The sequence below is a fragment of the Strigops habroptila genome, chromosome 6 (genome assembly GCF_004027225.2).
Source record: "Strigops habroptila isolate Jane chromosome 6, bStrHab1.2.pri, whole genome shotgun sequence".
NCBI classification, from domain to species: Eukaryota; Metazoa; Chordata; class Aves; order Psittaciformes; family Psittacidae; genus Strigops; species Strigops habroptila.
The window spans coordinates 37803911-37823724 of NC_044282.2; the positions used below are offsets into that span (position 1 = coordinate 37803911).

Genomic DNA, 19814 nt, shown 5'->3' on the forward strand with positions numbered 1-19814 from the left:
CTCTTTCGGTCGGGAGCCGTGGATGAAGCTACCTCCCACTCCCCAGAGCTTCTTCGCTGACATCCCTGCACGCTTTGCTTACATTTCTCCTGTTGCTTTAATTGCTAAGCTGGACCATGTCTGGATGAGACGTGGCTCCTTGGCATTTCTTACAGTGTCTGGTTCTCCCTCTGCATTCAGTTCCCACTTGGCTTCCGGAGAAACTAACAGAGCAAGTCTTTGGCTGCTGCCTGTAAGCTCTTCATAAAATGCGTGTTGATATGTCTGTTGATCTTCTGCAAATATTTCTCAATGCATTTGAGAAGGGAATTTGTTTTCATACCAGATGTGGAATAGGATCGTGATCTATTAAGGAGAGAAAGGAACTACGGAGCATGATGGACAGCAGACCAGAGGAACAAATAACTAGTCTATAGTCTAGACCCATACTGGACTATGGGTCTAACTTCAGGAGTTTCACTAAAAGACATCAAAAACCAGTTTGCCATACAAAAATCAGCACCCAACTTGAGTACTGAATAAAAATTAAATCAACCATAAAGCATACTATCATATATCTGCTGACTTTGCTGGATGCTCTCTGCTTTGCACCAGAAGGATAAGGAAATAATAGATCCCTGTTGCTTAATCCATGCTACTCCTGAGTCTTATTTTCACAAATGGCTTATCCCATGCACAACATTTTTAATTGGATTTGGTCCTTGAATACTTAAAACAAAAAGGTAGCATAAAACTTCCTGAAAAGTTAGCAGAGATAGAGATCTAGTGGCTGAAATACTGTCCTTATTGACAAAGCAAAACTTGAGCCACCTTCATATTTTGCTTAATTTTGGGTGGCTTAGGAAAATTCAGTCTTGAATATAATTTTTTATCTTTTTTTTAACTCAGATTTTAATTTAATTTATTCTATTCTTTAACTAAACTCTTAATGCCAACATTGCCAAATACTTGTCTTTTTCCCCCAAAAGTATATGCAAGAAAATAAAAGACTATTTAATCCAATATATCCAACAGCCAGAGAAAAAACTAATTGTCATGTAAAAGGAGTAGACTGTGAGATGTATATAATTTTAGCTGTGAGATGAATATTAGGTTGGAAGGCTAAATTTGCCTTGGCCTTAATCCACTGTAACATGCAGCAGTACTTTGCAATGCATCTTAGAGTGAGGGATAAGTTAAGCTAATGTTTAGTGTCCTCTCCTTCCTCTAAAGCACTCTCCAGGTTAATGACATGCACCAATTTTGCTAATATGTGAGAATGAGATGGTGCCCTCTATGCAGTCCAGAAGAAAAGGGGAAAAAATTGCCCTTTTTGAGGTGGAGAGGGAAGAAATTATCTTGCAGTCATTGTGACTGCAGAGCACACGTTTATCACTACAGTGACAACAGAAAAGGAGAAAGAGGTCAGGATATCAGACCTCCTGTGAAATATATTGAGAGACAAAACACCAGAATCATGGCGGCACAACAATTTATATATGCTGTAACAGATATAAACAAATATGTTGTGATTGCCTAATGATGCTATGACCAAGCAGAAACAATGGCAGGAGAACTCCATTTTTATGTTCCTGAGTTGCTAGTGGAAATATTAGAATATCAAAACAGTTGGAGGTAACAAAATCCAATTAAAGCTCAGCTTTTACATGATTTTCGATATCTATACACTAGATAAGAAATGCTTGTTCCTCACCTGGCTTTTTTGGATGGATCAGAAGCCCAGAAGTTTCTTTAAGATGCTTTAATTTCTGTCACATGCAACAGGCATCAAATTCTATATGGGTCTTAAAATCTTATCCTGTCTTCTCACAGCCATATCTATCTCCATTAATAGCTATTACTCACTATTAGGTCTATCTTTACTGAAAACTCCCAGTGATTATTTTCATTCAAAAATAAATCCAGCTGGATAATATTTTAAATGTGTCCAAATATTTGGATCTTTTTGGAGAAAAAGGCCCTAGAACTGGCAAAACCCCCCACCACCTCTACTTTATACAGGTAGTCAACAGATTTTTAAATACCTATGAAGTTTTCCGTATTGAATGGTGCCTGAAAACATCAGAACTAAAGAAGAAAATGTCTAGGTATTTATCATATTTTGTAAAACTAAAGAAATAAATACATATCAATATTTGCATGAAAAATACTTTTTAAAAATATCAGAGTTTTTGAATGAAAAACCTTTTCATCAAAATAACAAAATGCTTAGCTTGATTAACATATTTAACTAATCTTTAGCTTGATAACCATGTTCTCTGGAAAGAATTAGTTAACACTTTCTACCTATCCTTAGAATTTCAAATCTTAGATAAGCTCTGATCGTATCACTTTTGTCTGAAAGATATGCTATTTACTCAACAAAAGCCTGGCCAGAGTAAAGCCCAGAATAATTTGTCAATGAATGTTTCATTTTTTATTTATATTCTCCACACAAAAAGTACTGTTAAGTTAAAGTTATGGCTAGAAGAAATTCCTAGGAACTTTGGAATATTTTACTTTTGGAGATATAAGTAAAAATAAGAAAAGAGAACAAAGAGAACAAAAGAGAATTTTTTTCTTACAAAAGAGAAAATTAAGGCCAGAACCTTCATTTCTAACACATCACAGGAGACCTCCAGGAGCCACAACCTGCCAATGGCCTCTAGTGTTGTTGTTAACTGACACAATTTATCCCAGTGGCATTAAGGTAGCAGCAAAAAGAACACAATTTGTGTTGGCAAGGGATATTCAACCCCCACCCCTTTAGAAAGATGCTACTTACAGTTTTCCCATGAGCATTTCTAATATTGCTATTTTAGTTCTTTGTTAGCTGGCCCAAGTTAAAAAGTACTGTACCCTCCCCTCCTCATTCATCTCACAGGGATCTGGCAATACGTCTGACAAGGCTGAATTTTGCTGGTTTTCCACAGTCACCTGTGACATTTTATGTTTGAAAAGTATGCATACTCCCCTTCTATACTGGCAGAAGTTTCTTATCTAACCATTTGCTTTCCACAATGTTGCTCTCTTTTCAAGGAAAAGCTAAAAATACATTTTCTGAAATGAAAATATAGGTTTGCAAAATTTTGACATAATTGACATTTTTCAGCAATGGGTTGAGGCAACATTTTGTGGCACAGTTGAATAATTACTGGTAGTTATTTTGCAGCTAGATTAACTTTTTGACTTTTTACTTACTTATATAAGAAGAAAAAATATAAGACTTAGAATTCCACTCTCCCATTTCCATAATGTTTTAATTCAGCAGCTGTTTGTCCAACCATTTCAAATTATATAGAAAAATTATACCTCATTTCACACAGTTTAAGAATACTACATTTTCTGTGGCTGAAAAGCGAAAATAGGCTTCTAATGGTAAAGGAATTGCAATCACTATGAAATCAAGTCCTGCTGTATTTTCCACAATTATTTTCTTTTCTTAGAAGAGGCATAGGAAAATAATTCCTTGAAATAATGGCATAATAGCTATAGTAAAAAATAAAGATTACACATAGGAATATAGGAATTCCTATGATTTTATTTGTTGTTTAAACATTCTTTCCATTTAGGTATTTCTCTTTATCCTTTTTAACAGAAAGAATATTCTCCTTTTTCTCTTGTAATAGAAAACTTTAATATACAAATGAATGGATTTTTTTTTTTTCTCTCACTTTACACTGGTGTAAACTAGGGGTAATTGCAACAATGTCCAGTAAAACAGCTGTTTGGGAAGGCTAAAGCATAAAGTGATTAAGCACTTCATAAAACTAGCTGTCATGATAGACAGTACATCACATGACATTAAGTCAAAGAAAAACCTAGAAAAAATATTTACATAAGTTAATCAAATAACACCTTTTCTATGAATAACTGGCTTTTCAGGAACATTTGAATGTGAGACTGTTTTCTTTCTAAATAAAACGTTTTTTACTTAAAAACAAGTCCTCCCTCCAAGCTCAACCTTTCTTTTGAAAAATCGGAACTGAAATGCAAGAATAGTGCCACAAGGAGATTGTAGCTCAGGTTTTTACACATTAGCCTCTTTCTAACCAATAAGCCATGTTCTCCTAGTAGACTAAGTCTCTAGTGATGCACCATCTTCATTCTTTAAGAAGCAAAATTGCAACACATGGTAGGAAGCCCCAGGTCATGGAGCTTATTCCACAAACAGAAAATGGGTGAGTACTCGATCTACTGGTCCAACAAGATATCACCTCTATAATTCCCAGAGACAAACATTTTATTTTAATCTTTGAAAAGTCAACATTTTCTAAGCATATAAATCTGTTCACTGTTTCTATCATTAGTTTTAAATGGCAGCTGAGAGACAAATCATGAAATCAAGCAAGATAGCCAGTGTTTTATATTTTAAAGATCCTCAGACATCTCTGGAGCAACACTTGCAGACATTATGGACTAAAATGAGCTACCAATGTTAAAATGTCCTGTCTTTCAGGGGTGCTGACACTTGTTATTCCTATTGGCCTGAGTAGGAATTTTGAGCTTATAGCACCTTTGAGCATCACACAAGTTTTGTTTAAGTAATTACTTTTTAGGCACTCAAGTCTGAAGAAAAAAAATAGTGGCTGTTTAGTGTAATCTTATGAAAATATTTGTGACCTGCAGCACTTTGAATTCATGTCTTTGAAGCATGTCTGTGTTTAGAAAGAGTAACGTGCAATCTCCCCATATCAATCTGAAGTGAAACTTCCATAATGAGTGCAGAATTTACAAGTGAATTAGCAGAAAAAGAAGTGCAAAATAATTCCAGAACATCACTAGTGTGTAAATAAGCATTCTTTGTAAATAAGTCACTCATTTATAGAAACAGGATATAAATAAATGTTTGAGACTTCTTTCAAATATTTAGAGTTCTTTATAGAATACATTTTAGAACATTCCACAGCATCTAAAATATATAAAAATAAATATCTACAGTATTTACAAAGTATGATACAATCCAATCTCTAAAAAGACTTGTAAAGACATGTTCTTCAGCTCATACTGAGGTAAGCAGGTTTCTGTAAGACTGAGAAGAAACAGGAGAGGCAGTTGTTTTGAAGGAATCCTTGTCCAGTAGTAGTCTGTAACACAGCTAAAAGCATGTGCCGTTCTCTGGTGGTCTTATGTTTGTTGAGCCAAAGTCATCCTTGCTGTAACTCCATCGAGGTAAGTTTAGTTATGCTAGGGACAAATTTGTCCCACTCCTTATTCTCTGTGTTGCCAGTGTCTTCAGCAGAAACCCTCACAGCTTCATTTAAATTTGAAGTCATGTTCATCCCTGGTATGTGGAGCTGCAGTTCCACTGATTTCATTGGGCTGAGTGTAGCTGGGATACCTGTAAGAAAAAACAGAGATTTTAACATGATTTTCCTGTTTGTATCAGGTAGCTGACTGGCTTATCCTGTGATTGCCACTCTCTGACTACTATGCAGGTGATGATTGATTAACAAAATGATCTGCCAGAAAATGTTCCAAACTGCACTTGCAAATTTTAAGCGAAGTCTAAGAGGGTTCCTGGTGTATAAACCTTAATCTTCTAATTTTTAAAATTTTTAATGTGTTCTACTACTTATTTAATATGCATTATTTGGTAAATTGCTCTGTGGTTCCTTACCCAGATGCCACTGTGACCAGGAGAGCAGTACAGCTTCCTGTATACAAATCAATCATAAAATCAAGGAACAGTTTGGGTTGGAAGAGACTTTTAAAGATCACCTAGTCCAACCCCTCCATCATGAGCACACGACAAGCAGTGGGAAAAAAATGATGAGAAATACTAGATATAGAGTAAAACATCATCTACAGCCACACTATCATCTGGGTTCCATGCCTGTAACCTGTGCCATGCATATAGGAATGGCAACACTACTGGAGAAGAGCAAGCTGAATTCAGGGGAGAAACCCAAACATTCCTTTTATAGTAAGTGTAAAGAACAGGCTGCTTCAGAGGTAATTTGTTTAATTATTTTTAGATATACATTTAGGAGCAAGTTAGCTGAGCTTTCTCTGTTATCAATATATAGCTTATATAGTCTTAGCCTATAGTATCTGAGATAACTCCTAGACAACAAACATTCACAACCCTAGAAGAGGAAGGATGAATCCTGTACTTGCAGTCCCTAGCAAATTTCTGCTGGGATACAACATCTAATATAATGAGACATATCAAATAATAAATTATATGCAATTTTCCATCTACTCACAAAGCTAGGGAATTGCACAATCATTTCAGTGTTTATTCAGAATTGGGAAAGCTTGAACAATTTCTGTCTTTCATTTCAGACTGTGTTCATTTGTTTATCAACTCGTATGGGAGAAAAATCAAGAGTGTCTCCCCAGCTGTTCCTGAATGCACACAATAGCTCCCTCCCCCGCCAAACAGAGAAAAGAATAGATAATGTGAGAAAATAAATTAATGTGAATTTCTTTAATTAGCTCAACCCACACCAGAATGCATGGTATGCAGAGCATTTGAAATAGTCAAGGACATTCAGGTATTTGTTATAAAATATACCACAACTTCAGAGAATTATGTCTGAGTAGAATATAGTTGTATTTAAACACATTGCAACTCCAGGGATAAAGATTTTCATACTTTCAGGTACCTGTTCCTTACTTACTTAGGAGTCTAAAGGAAGTAGGAATCCAAAGAAAATATTTATATAAAATATTATTACCTTACACATTCTCCAATTGCAACTCAAGTTTTGAAATAAATGAGATGAAATTTTGTTTCATCAATATATAACTGAAGTTGTAGCATATTCGATAAAATATTTCTTGCAAGTTACTTTTCTTACAGTCAGCTCTTAGTTGTAAGCACTCTCCTTTTGTTGCACTGTGCTCTGATTCAAATAGTGGTGTTTGCACAATTAAATTTTACTTCCACGGCATCAAAAGAAACAGGGGCAAATATACTACCAGTAGGTAACAGGTGCAGTACCATTTGCTGGAAGTGAGTTTATGCTGGTCAATACAACGTGTTCTGAAAGTTTTGAAACGTTATCAAAATTGCTGATCTGGGTGGTCAAGGATTTCCGACTCTCTGTGCTGGCATGACCTCTGGTGAGTCGCTCATCATGGTGACTGCGAATGCCAAAGATGCAACAGGAAAATGCTGCTTTAAATTCTTCTCTAAATTTCCCTGTCAACCACAATAAAGACTCATGAAAAAAAATGTACCATAAAGAGTGTTTTATCAAACTTTATAGATTAGAAAAAAGCAGCTATCTAAAGCAAAATTAACCCAAAACACCCAGATGTTCTTCTAATGCAGAACTAGGAAATCACAATTTCATCATCTTGGAGAAAGACAAAAAACATATAACTTTTGTAAGAAGATACATGAGATGTGGTATGAAGCCTAAATTATTCTTAGCTAGACAGAATGGACAAATTAGAATGATTTATGAAATCATGTCATGGATAATCTGTTGATTAATAACATATCTAAGAAAAACAGGTAATTGAGCAATCATAGGCTTAAATGACTGAATCATTACCTGACATGCAAAATGACAGGGCATAGCTAATTTGTATTTCATCTTGAATATATTTTAGGAGGAGATTCAAAGTGTTCAACAGCCCATTAGTCTACTTTCGAGGCTCAGAGTATACCGTTCAGATCATCCTCACACTACACACCACAAAAAAACTATATGGGCAAATATATAGTGAGCATCAATAGACTTTTGCCTCCCTTTATTTAGCTGTAATAACACCAGTTTAAGTTCTGATTCTGTTGTCCATAGCCAAGTAAGACAAATACAAGCTCAGGCAAATCTATATTGATAAGTAAACAGCACCTTAGCTAGTTCTTTGGCCTTGAACCTAGTGGGCACAATCTGGTCATGCAGGTACTGTTAAAGACTCACAGCCTCCAAAACCCAATACCTGCATAAAAAATGCCAACTGGAGACAGTCCCTGGCCTGTGCTACCTCCCAGATAGTATCCAGGGAGTGTTTAGGGGAATGATAATTGTTTCAGACCAAAGTAACGCCAGGGACTTCTCTACCAAATTAATGGCGTGAACAATCAAATTCAAGCACTTGGACTGAGACCCTGGCACAGTTTAGTTTAGTTATAGTTAGATAGCCTGAAGGTAATGGGATACTTTAGAAAACTTGTTCCAAGTAGAGGATCTAGCTCCCACCGGAGGAGCTGGGCTGATGTTACACAGTCATTAATCTTATTTGCTATGGCTCATTACATTCAAACTATACATTAAACTTGAATTCTAAGTAACTGTAACTTACCACTGAGGAAGTTATAAATAATAGGATTTGCTGCACTGTTTGCATACACAAGCCAGTGTGAGAACGTGAACCAGGCGTATACAGTTTCTCTGTCATCGGCATGATTAAACATCCCCAAAACCCTACAGAAAAAGAAAAGCAAACCTGAAAGACGGCAAAACTAGAAATCATATAAAATTTTGGCGTGTTCTAGCTTAATTTTATCTCCGATGACTCGTTTGCAGTATCACAGAAAAGCCGACTCAACAGTGCGCCGTTTCTTGAGAGAATAAAGTCCTCTCCCCATCCCTCAGCCTCCTATCTTGGTGCTTTAGTACAACAGAAACCATCCGTACTTTACTTTGCAGTGATGAAGATGCATGACTTTTCTGCTGGGTAAGCAAAGTCAACTGGTTTCAGATAAGTCAAGAAAAGATTGAGAAAGTTGCTTTTGACCTATTCATGTCATTGAGGTTCCCAGCTCTAGGCTCACTCTCCAATAAACAAGGGCTCTGGAATTCAAACGGCACTGGACTGGCCCCCGAACTGAGGCCACAGTAGCAGCTTCTGTTCACAGAAATCTGCTTTGCCTAGATTCCTTACACTTAACTTTTCCCATTTAAGTGAAAATCTAACTATGGACCTACACCTCTATTGTAGTCAAGGCAGCCTGTAGTTCCTCTATGGTTCAGATTGCGGGTGGCCTGAACTGCCTTCTGGAAATACCTTTTTTCCTCCACATTGCATACCAAGGGACTTGAGAATCAAAAGTACCTAAATTATGACTCAGGAAGCTCCAGAATTAAGTGGGATGTATTTAAGCCTTCATATCCAACTTGAAACTATAATTAAAAATTAAAATGTTCCTCAAGCATCAATAACAGCCTGGTTATTTTTTAAGATATTCAAATCTTCTGTTATATGTCTTTATTTATTGGTATTCCAGAGGGCTCATGAGATATAACTATAACAAAGCCTTGGCCTGTCAGGGCCGCACAAAACCCAAGAGTGTATTCAATTTTGTCTCAAATGAACAGGAGAGAAAAGGGTAAAAAAATGAAACAGGCAAACTGAAGAGTTAGCCTAAGGTCTCAAAATTGTACATGATGGGTGTTCGAACCCAGCATTTCACAGTCCTCAGAGCAAACCACAACGCTACACTCTCCTGCTAACCTTCAGCTGTTGCTTTAGTTTAATGCACTTCCATGGGTGCATTTACAGCAAACAAGCTGTAATCCCACATAAATGACAGGCTTTAATGAGGAGATAGGCTAGATAATTTTCATAAGGAAGAGCTTGCTAATAAGGGTTAAGAAAAGTACTACGGATAGGTCAGATATCTTTTTTTCTTGCGACTGTATGCTTATCACGAACATATGTCTTTATCATGAAATAAGTCAGTTTATCCTTTACAAGTATCTGTCAGAATAACAGGAATCTCTTAACAGAGGGTTGTTTTTAGACAGAAAGATCTACCAAGTGTTTACATTTTGGGATAAACTTTACCTTTTCAAGACATTGAGGATGCTAATTGGTAGATAGCAAAGTGCAAAAACCAGGAGGACAACCATTAGCATTCGTGCTGTTTTCCTTCTTGCACGAATCTGTTTTATTTCAGCTGCCACAGCACTAATCTTTGACTTTGTTGATTGTCCCAGCCCTCGGGGCTGTGCTGAGGACTGTAGAGACTTCCATTTTTTCTGAACAACAGAAGAAGTTCCTGGGATCTAAGAAAGACAAAATAAGGGACAATGTGAAAAAGTAGCGCTGTGGGTAGCTATAACAAGAAAAATAGACATGTTGACATATATAATTTAAGCTTGCAGGGAGAAGCAGGGTTTTTTTCTTAAATTGATTTAGCTGCAAGAAACCAGCCCAATTTCAGACACACTTGAAGAACTGCATAAAAATCTGTGTTTAAGCCAAATATGCAATACCAAACATATAGATACCAAAATTTTCTTTACTTGCATTTGCAAACATCTCGCCTTGCCGGTGCCTTTCAGATTATCACACCAGCTGTATTGCTGCAATTATGTTGCTGTGAAGTTCTACATTAAATATTTTGTTGTATGGCAGAGTAGTTTACCCCATTAACATGCTGCTAATTTAAGATACTAAACAGCTTTTCAGGAGTCCAAAACAAGGATTTAAAGCCCACATACTCTTAAGTGGCATAAAACTTCCAAATATGCAATTTAGATGACAATGAAGCAGCTAAAGAAATCACAGTTGAAGCATGGGTCTCACTGCAAAGCTCTTCAAAACTGAATGTACATACAGTGACGAATACAGAGGAATCATGGAAGAGTGCCAAGACAAAGGAAGAATTAGGTTAGCCAAAGACACCCTTCAATGTGTAGATGTAGCACCATCCTATTAAAAAAAATAAAAATCTGATTTTTTGTTTTCTATGCCCTCACAGAAGCCAAGCCAAATAAAGCAACTTTGTTTCAGTTCTTCAAAATTGTTTCCTGCCTGCAGCCAAATGTGAAAGACTACAAATGGCAAGGACTTTCTCAGAGAACTCTATTACAATGACATTTATAATGTTTTCAAATTTACATATTGTGAAAACCTTTTAGGTAGAAACATAGTTTTATTCAAGTGTAGTTCAATTAACTGTGGGGCCACTAGTCTCATGAGTGTAAAATAATTCATGTTTAAAAGTATCTGCAAAATTAAAATTGTCTACTGCAACCTTTTAAAAATCAGGGCTTATCCACGTAAACTGACCCGGAAAAAAATGGAATATCAGAAAAACAAAAAAAAGCTAAAAACGGAATACTTGTTCTAAAATAAAAGCATGAAGATTCAGAATTGTTCCTGAATACCTATTATGTTTTGGTTTTGGTTGGTTTTTTTGGGGGGAGGAGGGGTGTTTGTTTCTTGTTTGAGTTGGTTTCTTGTTGTTTTTTATTAATAGCTTCCTTGCACGGAAAAGCCCTTGACTTAGCGTTTATGTGCACCGTCAAACCTGATTTACAACTATTAGAATGTTTTGGCAAAGTTGTGTTGTAACGAACAGGAAATCAATGAAGCAGAAGAGGGGATATATTATAGCATGCTTTTTTTAAAAATCTGTCTACGGACATAAAGCGAAAAAAACCCCTTGCACTTACTTCTACTGCAAGTTCCCACTCATTCAGCTGAAATCAGAAGTCTCGGTTTCATACTTGGACATGCTTGTCTTATTGCAAGGGAGTTAGCCTAATCAGCTGTGGGCTGGAGTAGCACAATATGTCTGTACCGTGGACTACTGAGATAATATGCTTTAAGATTCTGATTTTGGCTTATCAGAGGTACTTGATTTTCTGTTCTTCTAATTTTGAAGCAGAAGCTTTTCCTTCAGTCATACTGAGTTACCATATTGTAGCAAGAACTCGAGATAGAAGCAGAGAAATTCAGCCAAATCTCTCCCTCCTGGTTATGCCAAAGATTTATTTGAAGAAATAACTGACCAGCTTTCCTGGTAACTAGGTGCAAGTTAAATGAAGAAAAACATTATCTGGGCTCAAAATTGTGAATGGCTATTTCTACAGAAATGTTAGGCATGACTGTGTACATGGTTTGTACCTGTGTGTGCAGACGGAAGGGACTTTTTTTATATTTAAGTAGTCTTTAATCATAGAATCATAGAATCAGAATCATAGAATCATAGAACCATAGAATAGTTTGGGTTGAAAGGGACCTTCAAAGGAGCAGGAGGTGATGAAAGGTAGGACTGTATACAGTGTATGGTCTTCCTGTATTCTATATTAAATTTCTAAATCTTGAGAGATTTGTATTGAGAGCCTTTCTTAAGAGCCCTGTTTTCCTCAGTCTTTCCCTGGCATACGGGCGGTCTTTGTTACTGCTAACACCAATAGGCAATAATACAGCAAGAATTTTATCAGTAAAAAGAATAAAAAGTGCTATATATCTACAGATGCACAGTTGAACCAGTACCATCTAAGGAGCATAACACTTCAGAAGTGTGTGTGCATGTATACAGAAATATTTACAAATATGTATTTATGTAAACACACATACATGTATTACACACATAGGATGAGAGGAAATGGCCTCAAGTCGCACCAGGGGAGGTTTAGATTGGATATTATGAAAAAATTTCTTCATGGAAAGGGTTGTCAAGCATTGGAAGAGGCTGCCCAGAGAAGCGATTGAGTCACATTTCCTGGAGATATTTAAAAGACATGTAGACATGGTACCTGGGGACATGGTTTAGTGGTGGGCTTGCCAGTGCTAGGTTAACGGCTGGACTTGATGATCTTAAGGGTCTTTCCAACCTGAATAATTCTATAGTTCTATTTCTATCATTATGTATGTATAAGCATACACACGTCAGCATAATGCATATATTTGCTTTTCAGTAATGAATCAGTTATAGAGATAATTGTGAAGAATTTGTGTATTTCCAATGATTCACTAAAAGCCTACCAGCTGTGTCCAAACATGTACTAGAAGTTGCAGTTATTTTCTCATGCACCTTTCCTCAATCCCCTCAAATTCTTATCAAGGGATTTATAACCAGAGGAAATCTCTCCAAATGTGATAACTTGCAACAATTGGAAGGGTTTACTTCAGCTGCCAAAATGAAAATAGGTAGGGTTCCTAGCTATTAATATGAATGGGCTGTAGTGTCAATGCCTTTGGACACCGGTAAATTGAAGCAAACAGTATGGAACTCAATAATAGAAATTATGTATCAACACTTTCATCATAAGTCCTTTCAGTTCTATTTATTTGTTCAGAAGTTACTTTTAATCTCCTTAAAATCCACAAGAGACCATAGCCTGCTAGGTCACTACTTCCTTGCTAATAATTAAAATAAACTACTCAGAATGCTTGGTATTTGTGGCATGGTCTTGTCTTCACAAAGATGAATCATTAATTCAAAGATTGCAAAGCTTGTAGGCAAAGGTCTGTTTGAAAGACACAATCAGTAATTTCAAGCGTTATTGCACAAAGTACAGTAAGGATAGCTTGTAAATCTATCTACAGTTATGTGAAAATTTGCATGCACAACACACTCCATTTTCAAAAACAACCTCTAGAACAAGTATAAGGTATAGAAAGCACCTACTGTTTGCTGTGTTTTTTCTATCACATGTCTGGGATGCTTATTGTACCTTGCAATAGGATTACTATATTTAATTGAAGTTCTGAAAAACAGCATGATTTCTTAATTGGAACTATTATCAAATAATACATTTAGAGCACTGCATTCATTTGCTCTACATGACTGATTATGGCACACCTGTTGCACTTAGGAAAATGCCTGTCTGCAGACAAGTCACAGTTGATAACAGATGTGCAGTGGTCTTAATTTCACTTAGTGCAGCCTCTTACACATAGTGCTATCATTTATGCTAGGAAAAGAGATATCTGTAATTTTTTAACATTGATAGCTCTAAGTCTGTAGTAGTATTTGTCTTTTTGCTTCTGGAAAAAAAAAAGGATCATCCGAACTTTGTGAGCATGTGAGATGTATAGGGACAAGAAATACTGTGAAGAAAAATAAGCCAACTAATACAATTTTGGGGGGGAACCAACCGAACAAAACAGGTTGATTTCCAGTCATTCAACTTCTGCTATGAATCTGAACCAGCATTTTCGAGCTATGTGCAGGTTACAATGTGCAGGTTACAATTGCTTTGCATTAATTTAATGGACAGTTTGGGAGAATAGGTAGATTGTAAAGAAAGTACAAAAGAGAAGGTTAAGAAGGAATATGGAGAATTGGGTGCAACAGGACAGATAACTACTTAGCAATGCAGAGCATCTTAGAACCTCGTTAGACTGAATTTAATTTTCAGACTGAGCAAAGCCTTTCTTCTGGTGAAGAAACACAGAATCATAGAATGGTTTGGGTTGGAAGGGACCTTAAAGATCGTCCAGTTCCAATCCCCTTGCCCTGGGCAAGGACACCTCCCACTAGACCAGGTTGCTCAAAGCCCCATCCAACGTGGCCTTGAACACTGCCAGGGACTGGGCATCCACAACTTCACTGGGCAACCTGTTCCGGTGCCTCGCCACCTTCACATTGAAAAACTTCTTCCTAATTCACACCCAAAAAAATATTCTCAAGCACGCAGCACTTCAAATTGCTGGAGGGGAAAAAACCTTTCTGAAAACATTCACATCACTTTTGCCACTTCAGTTCAAATGTTCTTTGTGTGTTTGCTTGCTTGGCATTTTTGTTTAGTATTTCCATTTTCTTTCCTGAATTTTTAATTTGAAGCTTGTAAACAGATGTTCACATTAGAAATCATGCCAATTATTTGTCAGTAATTCACATCAAATGTTACTGATATCATCCAGCTTCATATCAGGCAATTCCAGTCTCATATTTATTCTGATAGTTGGACTTTCTAGTCTAACATTTGTTCAAGTTGGACCTGTTTGAACCTGAGATTTTGTAGAATGAAAAATAAGACTAAAAAATTGTACAGACTACTAAGAAAATGAGAAGGTCAAACCTAAGTTTTGACAGCTACAGGAGACCTTAGTGGTATAAATAAGGTCACCTAAGGTATTTTGGTAAGCATTTCAGATACAATGGGAGAGATCTTTCTTCTTCCTATAATAAATCTTTCTGTTGCCTTTTTCTCTCTTTCTCTCCCTCTAAGCCCTTCCTAGATATGAGCAAGAAGGAGTCTACATTCAGCCTCATTGCCTTAATTTTTTAATGCATCTCAGTGCCTATCCAAGGTGGCTATAAGCTGAACCTGGTCTCAGTGCTGTGAAAATCCAAGTCCTGAGTGACAACATAGAGCATATAGACAAGAAGGTTGTACATAGGAATCTGGGTATAGTCACAGCAGCAAACAAATAGAGCTAGTGTTAAGTGACTTACCTGGCGACACCACAGCTTTCGAAATATTTGCAAATAGGCCAACACCATAAGACACAGTGGTGCCATGTATGTCACCAGAAAAAAGCACGTGTGATACATTTTGGGGTAAACTTCAGCTGGAAAGAGAATTCAAATAGGAAAACTGCATTTAAATATACACACATTTCAAAATCACTCTAAGCCAAGTTATTCATACAGATATGCACGAGTTTTTCAAACATAATAGGTTATAATGGAAGATGTATCCAATAATAGTATGGGTAGGATTGATTTTTTAATCACTTCTATATACATTCTCTTTCCTTTATAAACATGCTTTTATCTCAAGCATCTCTTACATCACGTTATTTCTTTCATATCACATTATTCCTTTGGGTATTAAGTCTTCAGAAGTTTTGTTTTTTATTAAATCTTTGAAAGACAGAACATTTCACTATCTAACAATAGCTAACTAATTATCCAACCTGTCTCATCTTTGACATATTTAACAGGTTGTGTAACTCTTTAGTTTTAATTTTGCAAAGGCTATAACATATCCCTGAGTAAATTGCACAGTCTCTCATCTATAAACAGAGAACATAGACTACACACACAGGATGCTAATGGGAGGAGAGAACAAACATTTCTGAAATCACTTTTCTGTGGCAGAATAAACATGTTTAAGACTCAGTGATTTATTACTAAGACTACATTTAAGAAAAAATAGAATTAATTCGGTCAAGTGCTGTAAACTGAGGAAATTTCTAGGATTATTTTTGACTCAGTTGTAACAGTAATGAGTTTGCTACCATTGTGTTCTAGTTTCCTGCGTACCTCTTTTGAAAAGACAAGTTATGAATGTTATTTGCTTAGAGACAAACATCTTACAAGTGTTGTGAGTGTATTGGGTTTCAAGAATGTCACATCATGAGCTTCATCATTAGATTATAGCAGAATGTGAAGTGGGTGTCTGGAAAACTTGCTTTCACTTTCGTAACATCAAATGTAATTTGGTATCATAAAATGTTGATATTAATTATAACTTAACATTTCTGTTCCTTAGAAAAGGAACGAACATTATGGAGAGTGACAATACACAGCAGAAGACAAACTGCTCTTCATGAGCAGTTAGACTGCATAAAAAACCTAAGCCTTGCATTTTGGCTAAAGAAGGAATGTTTATGTTAATTTCTAAAATTTCTGAATGCTTCAGGAAGATCTGCAATTGCAACTCTATATCTTACATAGGTTTGATTAAAAAAGTAAAAAAAGGAAGAAAAAGAGAGTTGGAGAGTTGCATGAACTCAAAATGTTGATAAGTCAAACTGGTTTTCTGCCTGCTAAGGTGACTGTGATTGTGGACCTTATCAAACAAGAGGTCCTTTCAAAAGTCAGGAGAATCCCTGAGAGTTTTGTTATACATACAAGGACATACAAAGACTTGGCCCATAACTCTCATAGAAGGGAGAAGTACACCTCCCTGCTAAAATCCCTGTTAACACCCTCCTGTTAACACCATGTTAACCCGAGGCTCACCCTCAAACCCAGACTCGACTAACATCACTTTCAGTGCTGGGCCCGAAAGTGCCAGCTGGTTCAGCAGTCAGAAAAACTACAGTATCAGGGAAATAGAAACTTGCTATTACTTGCTATAGCAAAATCCAGCCTGTATTCTTTGTTAGCAAAAGTAATAGAGACATTGCAATTATCATTTGACAACTTTGTTGGACCAGGGTTCAAAAAATTCAGATGCGCAGCATGTGGCTTCTTACTTGCTCTAAGATGCTGTAGCAAACCAGTTTACCAAGTCTTAACTAGCAGCTGCAGCTACTACCTCTTGTCACTGTCCCTGGGGGAGGCAGACCATTTGCGGCAGCTTTTTGATACTAAGTGATAACCTGGCTATGTGTCAAACTTGGTTTCGCATTCCAGAAAATGCAGCCTCACAGCAGTCCTGTCAGACAGGGAAATACCAACATGCACGCTTCACAGGTGGAGAGATTAAGGAGAAACTGGAGTAATGTGACTTACTGGGATCACAGGAGGTCAGAGCTGAAAGTACATTCTTTCTACTCAGAAGGGGGTGCCACCTGCCTCATCAATGCTCTGCAGGCAGCCAGGCCCCTTTCAGGTAGAAGGACGGCACATATTTAAAAGGCCATCTGGAGTTTATGGCTTCCAATTTAGCATTCCAAGTAAAGTGAAACATTAAATGAGCCTTGCTATCTACAAAGAACTGATGAACCAGGTTGGAGGAAGATCCTAACACTTGCCTTTGAAGTTTAGCCACCTGGAAAGTGCCAGCTGCTAAACATCAAAGGAAACCTATCCCTCTTCCACCCAGGGCAAAGCCTTTTGTAAAACCTTTCCCTAAGAAGCATGACTCTGTTTAGCTTCTCAAGCCAAAGAAAAGCTTTAAAGCTGTTTGACAATCACAGCAGCGAGAAGGAGGAAGGGCTGGTTTGGGATACCATTCATTTATCAAGTGAGTGAGTTCCAGGCTCCTTGAATGAGAACATCAATCAGTCTATGGTCCTAGTGATATATCAGCTGCCTGACGGACTGCTGAGCCTCTTACTGCCAAGGAGAAGAGGAGGAAAGTGTCTTTGCCTTCCATGGTCACTTAATGGGCTTCAGGACAGGGAGAGATTGTACTTAGCTGGAGTAACCATCTCGTTAAGAAGAAATTAATGATTCTCACAGCACTGGATGATATTTTACTGAAAAAAGGGGACAAAAAGCAAACAGATGGTCCCAGGGACTGGATTGGGGTGAGATCATCATTTCCACTCAGCACCAGTCGTACAGTATGATCACTCCACTTGATGAAGGATGCTAAACCAAGCCTTCTTCTGTCTGCTGTGGGGATTATTAACCAACTTTTAAACTTTTCTGAAGTTTCCTTCTTGGCACTGTGTTCCAGTTCCAGACTGCTGTTCAATGAAGCAAGGAGGTAGAAGTTTCTGGATTTTTGCCAGAATTTTACTATATTTGTGTAAATACATATATACATGTGTATACATATACATATGTATACAAACTGAAAACATTCCAGCTTAAAAGGTTTTGATTTGTCTAGCAAATTAAATATTCCCTTAAACCATAGGTGCATAATGAAATTGGTACTCTTGACATCTTCCCTAAGAACAGGGAAAAACAACAAGACTGTCAAGTTTGTTGAGCATCAGTAAAGAGTTCCCAGGTTCCCCAGTCTTAGGAAGATACCTACAATGTTTTGGAGTTTCCAATATGAAGACGCAATGCAGCTGAAAGGGTATACTTTTAGAATAAAGCTTAATAAATACGGATGTTAAGAAGTGGATACCCATAGTACAGAAAATTTGACCACATGACACAGCCTTTTCCAAACTATGTTCCTCTATCAGAGGACTTACAGTTAGCTAATACTAAAATTACATTTTCAAACCTGTATCATTATCCTTGAGCTATCAATTAGTGACAGCACCAAGCATAATTTTAGTATTAGCAATATTATGACTTCTTTCTGGATTAAAATGTCCCACAAGTTTTTCCTTAAATTCTGAACACTTTAATAAACAGGATGTATAAAACTTCATGTAATAATACAATTTCCAGCTATTCGTTTTCCAGAATTAAGACAATATGGTTTTTGTACTATTTTATGACCAGTCTAAGAGGAAATGGAACACAAAGTCTTCCCTTTGTTTCCATTCAACCATGTCGTTTTGGGAAAGGATTATCTCCATATTCTATCATTTGCAAAGGGGTTGGCTAATGCACTTTGGCTAACATTCGTTTTGCAAACAGCTCTAAAAGAATGTATTTAGCTGACTTGGACACATGGAGAACTCATTTTAATATATGTTTCTTTTATTTTGGCACTTTATCATCAAATTCAGCACATAGCAACTACAGACTACTATAGAACTGTGGCCAACACTGGCCCCTTAAGTGAGCCTGCATAGGTCACATGTTGGACCCTTCTGCATTCCCAAATAAAATATTGTTATTAGACAGTACTCAAAATGAAAACCCCTCAGCCTAAAATTGGCAATGAATTTTATATTCAGGAATGCCAGAAGCAATTAAAAAGAAATTGAGCTCTGTTTTAGGTTGAACTATTGCTCCACTTGCAGTCACTGGCAGCTCTCCAACAGCATGCTTGAAATCTTAGTCAGGGTGGCCACTATTTGTTCACTGTTAAGGACCCCAAGTGTCACAGTGCTGATCAGACCTTCTTCCAGACCCTCATCAGACTTGTATGGATTTCAGCAGCTGGATCTAAGTCTGGGTAACGTACAGTCTCCTGCTTTGGCATCTCTGGACATAACTTCCTGTTAGTCCTCCACAGCACCTCATGTTTCAGTGATCCTGCATTCCCAGAATTAGAATAGATGTCCAAAACACTTTGGAAAGTGTCATTAAGCTCTCCTTTTTTTGCAGTCTCAACCTTGACAATTCACAGTTTAACATCATTGGGACATACAGTGCAAATGATACTCCTCAAAATTTCATCAGATGTACTCTAATTTTAGACAGCATAAATTATGTGCAGTTCTAAACAAAGCAGTGAACACTCAAATATAATCCCTTTCCTCTAAACTGGCTTTTCTATGGGATCTGTGCAGGGTCTCTCGAGTGTGAGCAGTATCTACATCTCCACTTTCTCTTTGCAAATATAGCTTATTGATAGGAATATCAATATGTTTCTCCTGCAACCTCCTTCTAGTTATCTTTATTTGATGCTCGATATTCCCATAGTCAAAAAAGGCAA

At 36.9% G+C, this 19814-nt stretch overlaps 1 protein-coding gene across 1 annotated transcript in view; it reads right to left on the reverse strand.

The window, feature by feature from the left end:
- Positions 1 to 3643: 3643 nt before the first annotated feature.
- HCRTR2 (hypocretin receptor 2) overlaps positions 3644 to 19814 on the reverse strand; it is a 35693-nt gene continuing 19522 nt past the window's right edge. Inside the window, exons 4-8 of the mRNA XM_030490669.1 lie at positions 15080 to 15195; positions 9727 to 9947; positions 8242 to 8363; positions 6929 to 7129; positions 3644 to 5320 (exon numbers count right to left, since the gene is read on the reverse strand). Of these exons, the coding sequence (XP_030346529.1) occupies positions 5127 to 5320; positions 6929 to 7129; positions 8242 to 8363; positions 9727 to 9947; positions 15080 to 15195 (854 nt within the window). The 3' untranslated portion in view covers positions 3644 to 5126. The remainder of the gene's footprint in view (positions 5321 to 6928; positions 7130 to 8241; positions 8364 to 9726; positions 9948 to 15079; positions 15196 to 19814) is intronic.